This window comes from Diospyros lotus, chromosome 1, assembly GCF_014633365.1.
Source record: "Diospyros lotus cultivar Yz01 chromosome 1, ASM1463336v1, whole genome shotgun sequence".
NCBI classification, from domain to species: Eukaryota; Viridiplantae; Streptophyta; class Magnoliopsida; order Ericales; family Ebenaceae; genus Diospyros; species Diospyros lotus.
The window spans coordinates 51,554,770-51,569,180 of NC_068338.1; the positions used below are offsets into that span (position 1 = coordinate 51,554,770).

Consider the following 14,411-nt stretch of genomic DNA (forward strand, 5'->3'; position numbering starts at 1 on the left):
TCGAGAGAGCACCGAAGCAAAAGGCTCTGGAAGCAGATAGCGGCGAGGGCGACGAAGCAATCGAACTAGAAGCAGATGGTGATGAGAGTGATCAAGCAATTTGACTGGAAGCATACGGCGACGAGGACGATCGAACTGAAAGAATAATAATAATAAGAAGAAGAAGGAAAAAATAATGAGGTAGAGCAATTTTTGTAGGGATTCTTGCAATCGTGCCTCTATTGCTGGGCATCAATCGTTGGAAAACACGATTTTTTGCTATAAGCCAAGTTTTCAAAATTTTAAAATGCCTCAACTTTTTTTAAAAAAATTACACAAACAATCTGAAAAATATTTATGGTGGTTTTTTTCATTTTCAAAACAGGAAACGATTAAAAAACATCGAAATGCGCACATCTAAGTTGTTTTCATACTTCACATAACCCAAATATGTCTTATAATAACAAATTAGATATATACAAATCCTCCTGCCAATATATTGTTAGCTCTTTAGCTCACAAGTTAAGTAATACGACAATAAATATTACAACGAATGAGAATCTAAGAGAGATCTCCCTTAGTTACAATGAAGCATCATGATTGAAATAAAAGGCTAAAACAAATAATACAATAAACACACTTTGCCTTCAAATAAAAAATTTAAAAGATTATAAAGATTGTAAAATGAATTATTAGTTTGAGCATTTGCACTTCTTCATTAGCTATCCTACAAACTCATTTATGTTCTATTATAATTTTTTGGTCGTCCAACCACAAAAAATTGATTTAATGACCATGCCCTGCATTAAATACTTGAAAAACTAGTCATTTTAATATTGTTAGAATAAAAATTGTCAATTCTTTCGAAACATTTAAATTTAAAACCAAGGTTATCAAAACTTTCGACTCTTTTAAAAATAAATCGATTGTTTTAAATGAGAGTCGACATGTTACAATCACTGTCGACTAATTTTGAATTAAAATCTCTTGGACCGAGAGCATGGAACTTGGGTGTTGATAGATTATCAAAACAAATCTATCGACTAATTTTGACTAAAAGTCAACATAGTTTAACTCATAATTTAACTTCCCAAATTCTTTCAAAAATTAAGGCATGAAAAAATCGACATTTTTTAGAGAAAAGTTGATATTTTTTTACTTGTATTATTTCAAAACAAACTGAAATTCGCATAAAATTTGTTGACAAACACACATTCTTAACACATATTTCTCAAGAGATAAAGACATTATTTTTTTATAGAGTGAACCTTATAGAAAATTTTGTAAGATTTGATAAAGTATAAATAGCGTATTTGTGCTAAGAATTTTTCATTTGAAAATTTTAAAACAAAAATCAACATGAATCATTATCAAATTATAAATTTAAATAATTTTTTTATCATCAAAATTACTTAAAAACATAACAACGAGAGTAAACAAAGTTTTAATATTTTTGTTATACTAGTTTATAAATGTGTTATATTTTGTATTACATTAATACAAATGTATAATATGTCATTTCAAATGTATCATTAAAAATGTTATAGTGGGTGTTAAAAATAACATTTTCGCTTCTAAAGATTATAAACACTTTAAAAATTTAAGGCTATATTTTTTAGTTCTTTTTAGTCTATTTTCAATTTTTAATTTTGTTAAATAATAAAAATATGTTTATTTTATTATTTTTAAAAATACATTTTTTAAAACAAGAAATTTTTTTATAAAGGAAAATCAAAATAATAAAAAATTATTTTGATTGTTTTCACCCAAAACAATCTCTGAATCAAAAATATGAAAAACACAGTTTGTTTTTTATATTTTGGCTCTAAGAAAGAAAAGAAAAAAAATTATTCTGAATTTTTAAAAATAAAATTATATATTTATTTAAAATTTAAATAATATAATATATCTAAATTATAATTAAAAATATAGAATAAGTATATTATTAAATATATTACACTTATGTATAATAATATTTAATATAAATTATCATTAATTTATTAATTAAATTTATTATTTTATTTTAATAATAAAATTTTATTAAAAATAATTAATTTTATCATATAATAATTAAATTTATTGAATAAAATATCATAAAATAAAAATTTTCAAAATTCTAAAATAAATGTGTTTTTTAATTTTTTATTTTAAGAAATAATTTTTTAAAATAACAAAAAGAATATGTTTTGAATTTTTTAAAAGAAGACTATCAAAATAATAAATTTAAAATTAAAAATTAAAAATTAAAAATACAAATAAAACCTAACATAATTTTTTTTAAGAATGTTTATAAATTTTAAAAATTATAAATAATTTTATTAAATTTTTTTTGATAATTATGAAGAAATGTTATTAATTTGTTAACTATATATTTATATTTTTTATTTAATTTTTTTATTATTTTGATTATATTTCTTTATTTATATTTTTGAGTTAATTTATTTATATATTTTTAATTTTTTTCATGTGATAATAATTTTTTTTTTATTTTAATTATACATTTGCATTCATATTTTTGATTCAATTTAATTATCGTGTTCTTATGTATAAAAGAATAAAGTGATAATTAAGTTTTTAAGTAATAAATATAAAAAATATTTTTAAAAAATACTTTATTGATATAATTTTGTAACAGCAAAATATAACGTTTACTTAAATTAATTTTACTTTCAAATAAATGCTCAAAATGTTTTAATATTTAAGATACAGATAAAAAAATTAAAATTAATATTATCCATATTAAAAATTGTTAACCAATTGTGTGTTTTTCTATATATTTAATTTTAAATATGTGATAATTTAAGAAATTTTAATTAAATTAAATTAAAATTACTAATTATAATTTAACAAATATTGATTTAAAATATTTGATTTTTTTTTAATTTATACGTTGATAATAGGAAGCTACCACTGCGACGGTGATGTAATTAGTTAATTATTTACTATTAATTAGTAATTAGAGACTCGTGAAAAACAAATTACAAATTAGAGAGTAACTCTCAAAACAGAACGAGTCCAACCGTGTCGACACCGCCATCGGACGATCACCGAGGAGAGAAGTTCGTCTGTGTTGTGGATATCGGGTTGCTATCTTTTCGCTGAGGAGAGCAGTTCTTCTTCTTCTTCCTCTTCTTCATCAAGCGGCTTCCGCTGCCGAAACCGTCTTCTTTGCACTTTCAAGATTAGATTAAGGTACGCCGTTCGATGCTTCTTTGCGCCTCCGGCAGCCCTAGGCATCTTTGTTAGAGTCGTCTTCCAGTTTCAGGCCGAGTAAGGGTTGTTTTGTTACTCTGCGCTCGAAATTTGTTTAATTTATTCGTGTACGTATAGGAACTAGATCCGTGGGTAGGTAGCAGGGGATTGTTGATTTCTAGGGTTTCTGCGTTTCGAATTTTGTGCTTTGTCGGTGCGGTGAAGGGAAGGGAAGATGGAGGAGTTTCAGGAGATGGAAAGGTTCGGGATGGAGAACGATTTCGAAGACGGTCAGTGGATTGGTGGGGAATTCTACTACCGTAAGCGCAAGGACAAGCGCATTCAGACCAAAGACGATGTTCTTTACGGCGTCTTCGCCTCCGGTGACAGCGATTCCGACGCCGATGACCGCAAAGGTTCTTCTTCCAGGAAGCGGAGGAGAGATCTCTCCAAGAAAGCCGACTTCACCAAGCCGGTCAATTTCGTCTCCACTGGAACCGTCATGCCCAACCAGGAAATTGATCGCAATTCCAGGGAAGATAAAATAGACGATGCTTCTGAAGACGACAATAATAATGAACCTAATACAGCTGGTTTAGGTCTCTCTTCATCCTACTCTGGTTCTTCTGGCCTAGGCTTCCATTCCAGCTCTACATCTAAGAGGAAAGAATCGGATGACGTCCAGAATGACGACGCGGACTTCCTTCCTACTGCTTTTGGCAGGAAGATTAAGGAAGGTGCACAGCAACGGCTTGAGAGGGAAAAAGAGAAATCAAAATTATCCAAGGCATCTCAATCCAGAAGGCGCGATTCAGAGCTTGGCGATGTTGGTTTGTTTGAAAAGCACACAAAAGGGATTGGGATGAAGTTGCTCGAGAAGATGGGTTATAAAGGAGGTGGGCTCGGGAAAAATGAGCAAGGGATTGTTGCTCCCGTTGAGGCAAAGATGCGGCCCAAAAATATGGGAATGGGTTTCAATGATTTCAAAGAGGCCAATTTGCCAGCATTGCAGGAATTAGAAGAAAAAAAATCGTTGCCTGGGGTGTCCCAGCCAGTGAGCCGGTCCAAAGTGAAGTTGTGGTCGAAACAAACTCGGCCCAAGAAGAAGGATTATGTTACTGCTGAAGAACTGTTGGCCAGGAAGCAAGAGCAGGGCCTAGAAGTTGTTCAAAAAGTTTTTGATATGAGGGGACCTCAAGTTCGTGTTCTGACAAACTTGGAGAACTTGAATGCAGAGGAGAAAGCTAGGGAAAATGACATTCCTATGCCTGAGCTTCAGCATAATGTGAGATTGGTTGTGGATTTAGCTGAGTTGGACATACAGAAAATTGATCAGGATCTGAGAAGTGAGAGGGAGACGCTGGTAACTTTGCAGAAGGAGAAAGAGAAGCTTCAATCTGATGCAGCTCGCCAGAAGAAACAGTTGGAAAACATGGAAGAAATAGTTAGCTTGTTGGACCGAGTTGGGGAGGAAAATTCACTTGGTATATTGACTTTAGATGCCCTTGCAAAATTATTTGGGGATTTGCAGAAGCGGTTTGCTGATGACTACAAGCTGTGCAATTTGTCCTGCATTGCCTGCTCACTTGCCCTTCCTTTATTCATTAGAGTCTTTCAGGGATGGGACCCTCTTCAAAATCCAGTTCATGGGGTGGATGTGGTGTCTTTGTGGAAGAATCTGTTGCAAGGAGAGGATATTTTTGATTTTTCTGATGCAGGATCACCTTATACTCAGCTGTTCATGGAAGTTGTCTTCCCTGCTATTAGAATATCTGGCACCAATTCTTGGCAGGCAAGAGATCCTGAACCTATGCTACGGTTTCTTGAAGCTTGGGAAAAGCTGCTACCTCCTTCAGTCCTTCGAAGTATATTGGACAACATTGTTATGCCCAAACTGTCAGCTGCCGTGGACTTGTGGGACCCACGCCGCGAAACTATTCCAATCCATGCTTGGTTGCATCCATGGCTACCACTATTGGGACAAAAGCTGGAGACTTTCTATCATGTTATACGTAATAGATTGGAAGGTGTGCTTCATGCTTGGCATCCTAGTGATATGTCTGCATACTACATTTTGTCTCCTTGGAAGACTGTGTTTGATCCAGCCAGTTGGGAACAACTAATGGTCAGATTTATCCTTCCAAAATTGTTGGCTGTTATGCATGAATTCCAAGTAAACCCTGCAAACCAAAAGCTCGATCAGTTTTATTGGATCCAGACATGGGCTACTGCTATTCCCATTCATCACATGATCCCGCTAATGGATATATTCTTTGACAAGTGGCAACAAGTTTTGTATCACTGGTTGTGTTCAAGCCCAGACTTTGAAGAAGTGACTGAATGGTATTTGGGCTGGAAGGCGCTGATACCGCAAGAGCTTTTGGCTAATGAACATATTAGGTATCGGCTTAATCTGGGTCTCAACATGATGAACCAGGCTGCTGAAGGCATGCAAGTGGTCCAGCCTGGTTTGAGAGAAAACATAAGCTATCTTAGGGTGCTTGAGCAAAGAAACTATGAGGCTCAGCAAAAAGTACCAGTGGATGTTCGAGCTTCTACTGGCCTGGGTAGTACAACCCAGATGGATAGCATGGGTGGCGGGCTTGAGATGAGCTTGAAAGAAGTTATTGAAGTGCATGCACAGCAGAACGGCTTGCTATTTAAGCCCAAACCTGGCAGAATGCAAGATGGGCACCAGATATATGGCTTTGGTAACATAAGCATTATAATTGACTCCCTAAATCAGAAGGTATTTGCACAAACTGAAGACAGGTGGTCTTTAGTATCCCTAGAGCAGCTGCTGGAGATGCAAAGTTCTGGTTCAAAGCGACGTTGACTCAGTCTAGTGCTTCTTGGGTGGAAAAGATGCATTGAGCTTCAGACTGAATTAATAGGGTTTGGGCTATGTTTGTTTCCAGCATGAATATTGACCTAAGTGTAAGGTTTGCTCTAGGTTTTCAGCTTGTTTCTGCTGGATTTGGAGCAGCATTCTAACTTTTGATGATGTTACTGCCAAGTTGTTACATTTGAGACTAGCATCAGTGGATACAATTTTGTTTCTTTTTTTTTTTTATGACATCTTCTTTTCCCTATCATTCAATATCTTGTAATGCATAGCTTTGTTGAGATTCTGGATTTGGAAGCTTGCTCAAGCATTTCTAACGTTGAAGAATGGTTGAATTCTTTCTATGATATGTCCGGAAGTAGGATTTTTCAATGGGGAGGAAAATGAAATTACCGTCCCTATTACTTGTCACCGCCACCTAGTTCTCCACTGTTAGATATGGTGATTTTGCAGTAACATTCACATGCCAGTGCATTTTTCATGTATAACAAGCATGCTGATTGCTCATGTTCCAAACAATAACAATATCTCATTTCTCATATTTCTGTTTTCGCAACCATTACCTTGCTATATCCTCTATAACTTGATATGGTTTGGCTTCTACGGAATATGCATGACTTGATAGTGAAATACAAGGCATTTATGTATGAATTGTGGTGCCCCGGCCCAGCCCTGGACCTGGGTAATACCCCCTCCAAAGGGTAATATGTAGTGTAGGTGTGGCCGTGAATGGCTACTAGATTACCTAAGCATACACAATCATACTTGTTTCAATGTTGTAGACTATGCTTAAATCTTTTCATTTGATTTTTCGTCCATTGATTTGGCTACCCAGAGTGGTTGTCGCTATTAGATTGTGCACTTTTTTATATATGTTGCGAATTGTTTTACATTGGTATGGCTCATATAGGAAAGGAATAACTAGTGCTGGTAATATGTTTTGCTCCAGGTAGAGAAGGGGGGGGGGGCTTTCTCACCTCTTCCTTTTTGTTACTTGTAAGTTAGATTCTGTAGGATCAAATGGAAACCCTTGGCCAAACTTTCTTCTCTTTATGGAGTTCCCTAAGTCTTATCTATGGAGTGAATTAGGTGATATTTCTAACTGAATTGGCGATGGAACATGCTTTCTGTTTGCATTTTGTTGTCTCTAACGGCAGAGGCCTTGGACAGACTGCTGGAAGTATTGGGTTTTTTCATGAAGATTGCAAATTCAAAAACCACCGGGCTTATTAGGAGGTATGCAAATGAAACAGGGAGGAGGAAACAAAGTTTTGCATATAGGTGATAGTCTGTAATGATGAACAATACTAACTACTAGTTGGAGGCAACAGCTGCAAAGTACAGCCTACAGCCGGCTGGTGGGTTTTGACTGCAAATCCCACATCCATCAAGAGGTTTTGCAATCTGGAGCACATTGGATAGATACCAAGTCCCATGCCAGTGATTTAGATTAGTCAGTGAGAGTAGAGGGCCAAAGTGCCAAATAAACCCAAAACAATTAGAAGAAAAGCAACATAAGATTGCTTGCTTAGAGATTCTCACTAACAGAGAATGTATGACAAAAATATATAGAATTAGAGATTTTACACGGCAATGTATACTTATTCCTCTTTCCAGAAAAATGAAATGGAGATTCAACCTTTTCTTTCTTGATATTTACATATGCAGTCTCTACTCTCTTTTACAAACATATCAAGTCAATATTTCACCAGCATTGCTTCCAGCCTTTTCTTCCTTGCAGCATGTTTTAGCTTCTCAAGTGCAACCAGTCCAACTTGCCTCACTCTTTCCCTGGACAAACCTATCCTGTAGGATTTGGCAAAATGAGTACTTGATTCCAAATCTTTGAGCATTTATCTTGATACCAAGCCAACTTATTCAGTATCGAAAAAGTGAGGAAAACCAACAGATCATTCCAAAAGCCAGGAGAAGTGAATAGATTTGGCTACTGGAAAAATGTCCCTTAGTACTCACCGTCTACTGATGTCCTCCCAGGTGAGGCATTCATTGTCCAGACCATAGTAGAGCCGTATGATATCTCTCTCTCGTTCTCTTAAAGTTGTACTTATGAGTTTGTTAACCTCGTCCTGCAAAAGGAATTATGGGCATCAGTTTTTTCTTCTTCTTAGAGGTACCATGGTGTATGCTATTTGCAGATGACATAGTGTTGGTGGATGAAACAAAAGAGGGAGTGAACACTAAACTTGAGTTGTGGCGAAACAATTTAGAATCTAAGGGATTTAAATTAAGTAGAAGGAAAACTAGAATATATAGAATATAAATTTAGTAAGAATATAAGAGTGGAGGATACTATAATAAAATTGGAAGATCAAATCATACAAAGAAAAGACCATTTTCGATATTTGGGATCAGTGATTCAAAAAGATGGAGAAATTCATGAGGATGTCATGCATAGAATTAAGGCAGGTTAGGCTAAAATGGAGAAATGCATCAGGGGTGTTATGTGATCATAAAATTCTATTAAAACTGAAAGGAAAATTCTATAGGACAGTAAGACCAGTTTTGTTGTATGGCTCAGAATGTTGGACAGTCAAATACAAGTATGAGCAAAAGACGAACGTAGCGGAGATGAGGATACTAAGATGGATGTGCGGTCGTACAAGAAAAGATAAAATTAGAAATGAGGTTATTCGTAATAAGGTAGGAGTAGTGCTAATCGAGGAGAAGATGAGAAAAACTAGACTAAAATGGTTTGGTTGTATGAGAAGAAGACCAAGAGACGCTCTTGTGAGGAGAGTTGATGAAATGAAACAATTAGCCAAAAAAAGAGGTAGAAGCAGATCAAGAAGACTTTGGGAGAGACATATAGCCGACCCCACGTAGTGAGATAAAGGCTGGATATATTGTTGTTGTTGTTATTGTTAGTTTCACAAACCCCCCCCTCCCCCCCAACCTCTTTCTATTTTTAAAATTTGACAGGCCAAAGCCCTAGGGGAGGCAAGACAAGACAAACCCAAATCATAGTTAGTTTCTTTAGCAGTTTAAAGTAGATAAACGACATCAGAATTGTGATATTGAGAGCCCAATATGTTTCCTGCTAAAACTGAATATGTTTCCATTGAACATTTGAATCTCCAAAGTTTTAAGAATTTACCTTGAGTGCCCAATCATCTACTCCATGCCATGGATTGTTCTCGAGGCGATTATCTGCAATGTACTGGAAAGATAGAAAGTTCGAGTCAAACATTTCTTGTAACCAAAATAGTAATCAGTTGCACTTAATCCAATTCCAATTACTACAAGCAGCCCAGCGCCCCCCCCCCCCCCCCCCCCCCCTCCCGATGCATATATCCGGATGTTGTTAGCCTGCGACTGGTTATGCTGTTTTGGTAAAAAGTTTCTCCTAGAAAGAATCGAGTTTCTTCTATCTTTACACTTACACTATGAAGTGTTTCTCCTGGAAGACCATTTAATGAAGGGAATGCTTCCCTATCAAGTGAGAAGACCTTATTAATTGCCTACAAAAGACAAATATACAATAAGAGAGGAGAAACTAAACATTGAAGGAACCCTAGCATAATGTATTGAGACAATGTACAGCCTCAAGTATTCAGTACCTCTGTTGCATTCCTGACCTTCTTCTGGGACATGTTAAGGCATGCTGCAATTCTCTGAAGGTGAGAGTGAAAAATAAATGAATTAGAGGGGAAATTACAAAACTAGAGCATAACAAAGCTACATTAGAGTTCCTGGTAAGCGATGCCTATATATATTTATGCAGGTTTGATGACTATAAGCGCGATTATTGAATCGTATAGTGATCAATAGACTTACATCGATCGATGGAACTATTCCTTTCTCTTCCAGTTTTGTCTTGGCATTACGTATTAAACTTAACCTTTCATGCAAATGGGTTGGCAATCTCAAGGTTCGGGAATTTTCAACTAATGCTCTTGAAACACCCTGCATGAAAGAGAAGGCACAGGGCAGATTCTTTTAGGTTACACATACTAACAAAGACATATAGAGGTGACAGCACAATACGCAATTTATTTACTAAAAGAGTACAAAATGACATGATAAGAGTATCAATACAAATCATAAGACGAAGACTAAAGGAGTACCAACTCATTTTACATATTTAAGTTTTATTGTGGGTACAACATTTATAATATCAAAGAGCTGCTCGACTGCAACTATCACTAAAAAAGGCTTCCAAAGTTCCTGTTTAAGAATGAAAAAAATACTTTGGGTAGTCAAAGCAGGTATAAAATGTATATAAGTGGTGATTCAGTGAGTAGAGGAGGTGTCCTTACAAGAGTTCTTCCATATATTTCATATTGAAATCAGACTTTGTTCCAGGTGAAATGATAGAATGTGCAATCTGAACCCCCTTTGGCACAAGCTCATTTCTTAGCCACAGGGTAGAGCAACTAGTTTAGGATATTGGAACCGCATTTTCTCTGCCAATCAGTTATATAGACTACAGTTTTTGAGGACTTTATTATCTCACGGGGCGGGGCTTGTCTAGATGGAATTTGAGATGCACTTATGACTATTTATTTCCATGTCATGTGGTATATTTAGGACATGCATGGTACCAGGGCTTATGAAGGTATAGAGAAACTTGTTGCAACTAAAATGATCACTTGTTTAGAACTTGGGATCTGATGATTTTTTTTGGCTATCTGTCAGCTACCTAATGTAACCCTCCCTCCATCATGATGAAGGAGTAATACCTTGGGATCGAAGGTGATAAAGAGTAATACCTTTAACATTAAAGTCAAAGCTAAGGAGATCTAGCAAAAAAAAGTGCTAAGGGGATTACTCAATCCACAATTGAAGTTTAAAGGGGAAAAATGACTCAACAATAGGATTAAAATTTCTAAAGTTTAATAACTCCTCCAAGACCAAAAGGCTACCAGAATAAGTGCCATATCATCTAATCATCTGTCTCATATCAAATGTCCTTCTCATTGCATGATATTTGATGGTTCTAAGATTATAACTAAAAATGGTTTCTCCATCTTCAAATTTGGATGGCCATGCTCATGGTCCTTTTAGATGTCAAAGACCTACTTGTCGCGCTCTCTATTGTTTTTTGTCTTGGTTATAGGATATCAGATACGATCAACTAAAACTTTGCCTGATGCATGAAAATAATCGCACACGCATAATTGTGTTAACAGAAAAAGAAAATGTGGACCTCACCTGACGAATCCACCAGTAAACATAGGTTGAAATTTTGAAGCCCTTGGAAGAATCAAATTTCTCAATCCCCCGAAGTAGTCCAATCAGGCCACCCTACATGAAACATAGACAAAATTCTTTAGAGGAATCTGCAGGTTCATATTAAGTAGATTAAGTCTGGTGCAATACATTGGCATCTCAAGTTTTAAGGTAATGGAAAGGAAATAACCTGGATAAGGTCAGCCATTTCTGCACCCATGTTATCATATCTCTGTGCTATGGACATGACGAGACGAATGTTGCTCATTGCTAACTTTTCTCTTGCCAAAGAACACTCTATCACTTTTGATTGTAACTCAGCACGAGAGATCCTCAAGGACACTGCGAGCTGGTCATCTGACGGCTCACATCCCAATCTTACCTTCAGTCTGGAATGCCCATTGAGCAGAAATCATGTAAATAAGAAGCAAAAGTTTATATGTGAATGATAGTTTAGGAAAAGAATGCAAGCCCCAACCCTTAATAACTACTGAAAGCCTTCTCGTTCTGAAATGCCTTTCTTGGATAATTGAATAGTCAGTAAATATACTCCTAGCCACGAAGAAGAAACATGCAAAAAATCCTTTTCATCTACAAATCTCTTTATTGTCATGATCATAATATTTTCCTTTGCCACCGTTAGATGAGATGTTCATTTGTGTGATCAAAGATCTACAGTCCTTGAAAATTTTTGTTTGTTTCGTCTCTTTTTCGGCTGTATTTTTGAAGTGCTTTGAAATGTTTCCTTGACAAAAAGAACTTTTCAGCAAAGCAGGCAACTGGGGTGCCTTGGTCAGAAAGAGGAAGTAAAAGCTGTCCTCAAGCTCTTCACATCAAGCTCTTCCCTGCCAAGGCTATTGAAAAAGGACATTGCTACTAGAAGGCTTGAGATGATAAAGAAAAATATGTTATTTTGCAGTATAGACTGAGTTTACACTTGATAGATGTAGGTGATGCTGAGCAGTTGGGGGGGCTTGGTTGAGTTGAGTTGAATTTCTTATTAGAAGGCATAACTACTGATACCAAATCTTCAATTAGCTCCTTGTGGAAATCATGATGAGGGCAGGATCAAAAGAAGTAGATGAATCAAAGTGGTTCCTTCACTGAAAATAAGCAAATAAAGAACAAAAAAACAGACAATGAATTACCTTGATTTCCTGTCCTCTATGTAAAGACCGGTTTTTATTATCTTGGATAGTTGCACAACCTCTGAGTGGGTGAGTAGTTCCTCACTTACAACACCCTTCACATATCCTTTCAAACGGCTCTGGAGCAGCTCTGAACCCACAATGGATCTATGCTTACTTGTACTTGGTTCCATGACACAACCGTTTCGCCTCAGAACTTTCTTCCTGGTATCTGTTCTCCGTCTGCGCGCAGATGTCCCAGAGCCAGTGATGTGCATCTTCTTGTGGGTATGTTCTCTTATTCTATCAGGTATGACTGTCTCAGTCGAAAGATTCCATTGCTTTTCCAGCATAGACTTCTGCAGCAAGAGGAGAGCCTCCACCGTACAGTCTGGACGAGAACTTTCCCCCTCCAACTCCAAGTGGCTTAAACTCGCAAGCCACATCTCTGCAGTAGAAGGATCACAAGCAACATCGCATGATCCTTAAGAGCCTTCATGGACCGTATCTGCCGGTTGGACAGGAAACTAGTGCCGCCATTATTGGATGACTTTTTGGCAGTGATAACATTCTTTGTGGAAGCAACCTGAGGGTGTGTCCACCCATAGTCATTAGCATAGGACAACTTGTCTGTGAGCTCAGAATAATAAAAGGAGGAACTCAAGAGCCTCTTTCCTGCACTAAGACCGACAACAGCAGCAGTCGCCATCATATGGCCTCCTCTTGCTTAGATTCAATACCATCACAAGGGCACAGCCATATCAAAGTAGTTCAGTTTGCAAGCAAGTTACCAGATGGCGATGAAATGGATTTACCGGATGCTGGGTCACTCTCTTAAGCTTCTGAAAATGACAAAGAATTAAAGAAATGACGAATACACACATTCATTTTATGACATAGATGGCATCCATTTTGGTTGCAAAAACTCCTTGTTAAGTATGAAGTTGTGGATGTGATTTCAAGCCAAATATTAAAGAAGTTGAGCTTTAGGATGGGTAAACTTGAAGCAGGGAGTACAACCTTCAAAGATATCAGAGGAGAGGATAAATTTAGAAGGGGTGAATCAATAATCTGAAGCAAGCAATCAACAGGCAGATAAGAGGAACATTTTTATTTTACTCAATTTATTTAAACTTGTTTATTTAAGACCTGTAGACAAGCAGAGAGTATGTCAAATCAATGCAAATAGTTAGCCCCTTGTGTTGATAATTCGTGTATAAAGCTGGCAGCCATTGCAGTGAACAAAATTCGATCAGCATGAGCAACATCATCTTAAATGAAACTATAACTTTAAACAAGCAAACACAGAAGCAAGCCATGGCAAATCGAGAAAAGTCCTGAAGCCTGGAAAAAAAGAGAGAAAAAACAAAAATGCAGAGGAAACAACAATTAAGAACACATCCTCACACTGCACATAGGAAATATCGAATTGAGCAGTAGATCAGAAGCTGTTACAACATTGGATTGCGAAAAACAACGAATTGGGAAACGAACATGTTTCTCGATCAGGCATCAAGCAGAGACGGATCAAAACGAAAAATCAAGGAAGATGCATAGAATCCAGAAGACCCAGAGAGAGATATGAACTTGGAAAGGATAACAAAGAAGAATTAAGGGAGAAAGTGTATTTGGGTGAACCGTGGCATACCTCAGTGAATGGGAGAAAAAGCTCAAATCTTGAACTCGCCCACCCACCTGCCTGCCTGCCTGCTGGGAGTTGCACAGAGAGAGAGAGAGAGAGAGAGAGAGGATAGAGGTGCTGTGAATGAATGACTTATATTTGGGTTTAAATTTTCCTTTTTTTAATGAATTAAAGAGAAATGTTGTGATATTTTCCTGTGTGCTATTTGCCACTTGGGTTAGTTTTGTTTTCGTTAAATATAAGGAGGGGATGGGAAAGAAAGGAAATAAAAAAGATAAAAGAAAAGGAGGAGAAGAAAACAAAGGAAATTGGGAAGATCGTCTGGAGGAGGGAGAGGATATCGGTGGGAAGGAAACCATTGGCTGGGGCAGATATTTGGTCCCGCAGCCCCAGCCGAGAGTGGTGCACAGCCACCCAATTGTCCCCTCTCTTTCCC

At 36.6% G+C, this 14,411-nt stretch overlaps 2 protein-coding genes across 2 annotated transcripts; one reads left to right on the plus strand and one right to left on the minus strand.

Annotated features, from left to right (window-relative positions):
* The first annotated feature begins 2,977 nt into the window (after window positions 1–2,977).
* Window positions 2,978–6,339, plus strand: LOC127803956 (septin and tuftelin-interacting protein 1 homolog 1). The gene is made up of 2 exons (XM_052340637.1): window positions 2,978–3,171; window positions 3,310–6,339. The coding sequence occupies exon 2, from the start codon at window positions 3,407–3,409 to the stop codon at window positions 6,005–6,007; it is 2,601 nt and encodes an 866-aa protein (XP_052196597.1). The 5' UTR covers window positions 2,978–3,171; window positions 3,310–3,406; the 3' UTR covers window positions 6,008–6,339.
* A 1,219-nt stretch (window positions 6,340–7,558) lies between these two features.
* On the minus strand, window positions 7,559–14,125 carry LOC127803964 (RNA polymerase sigma factor sigA). The gene is given in 11 exon segments (XM_052340649.1): window positions 7,559–7,822; window positions 7,991–8,103; window positions 9,132–9,194; window positions 9,418–9,495; window positions 9,595–9,648; window positions 9,812–9,940; window positions 11,189–11,281; window positions 11,397–11,595; window positions 12,355–12,817; window positions 12,820–13,175; window positions 13,982–14,125. Coding segments are annotated over 10 exon segments (1,527 nt in total). The 5' UTR covers window positions 13,046–13,175; window positions 13,982–14,125; the 3' UTR covers window positions 7,559–7,713.
* Window positions 14,126–14,411: the final 286 nt, after the last annotated feature.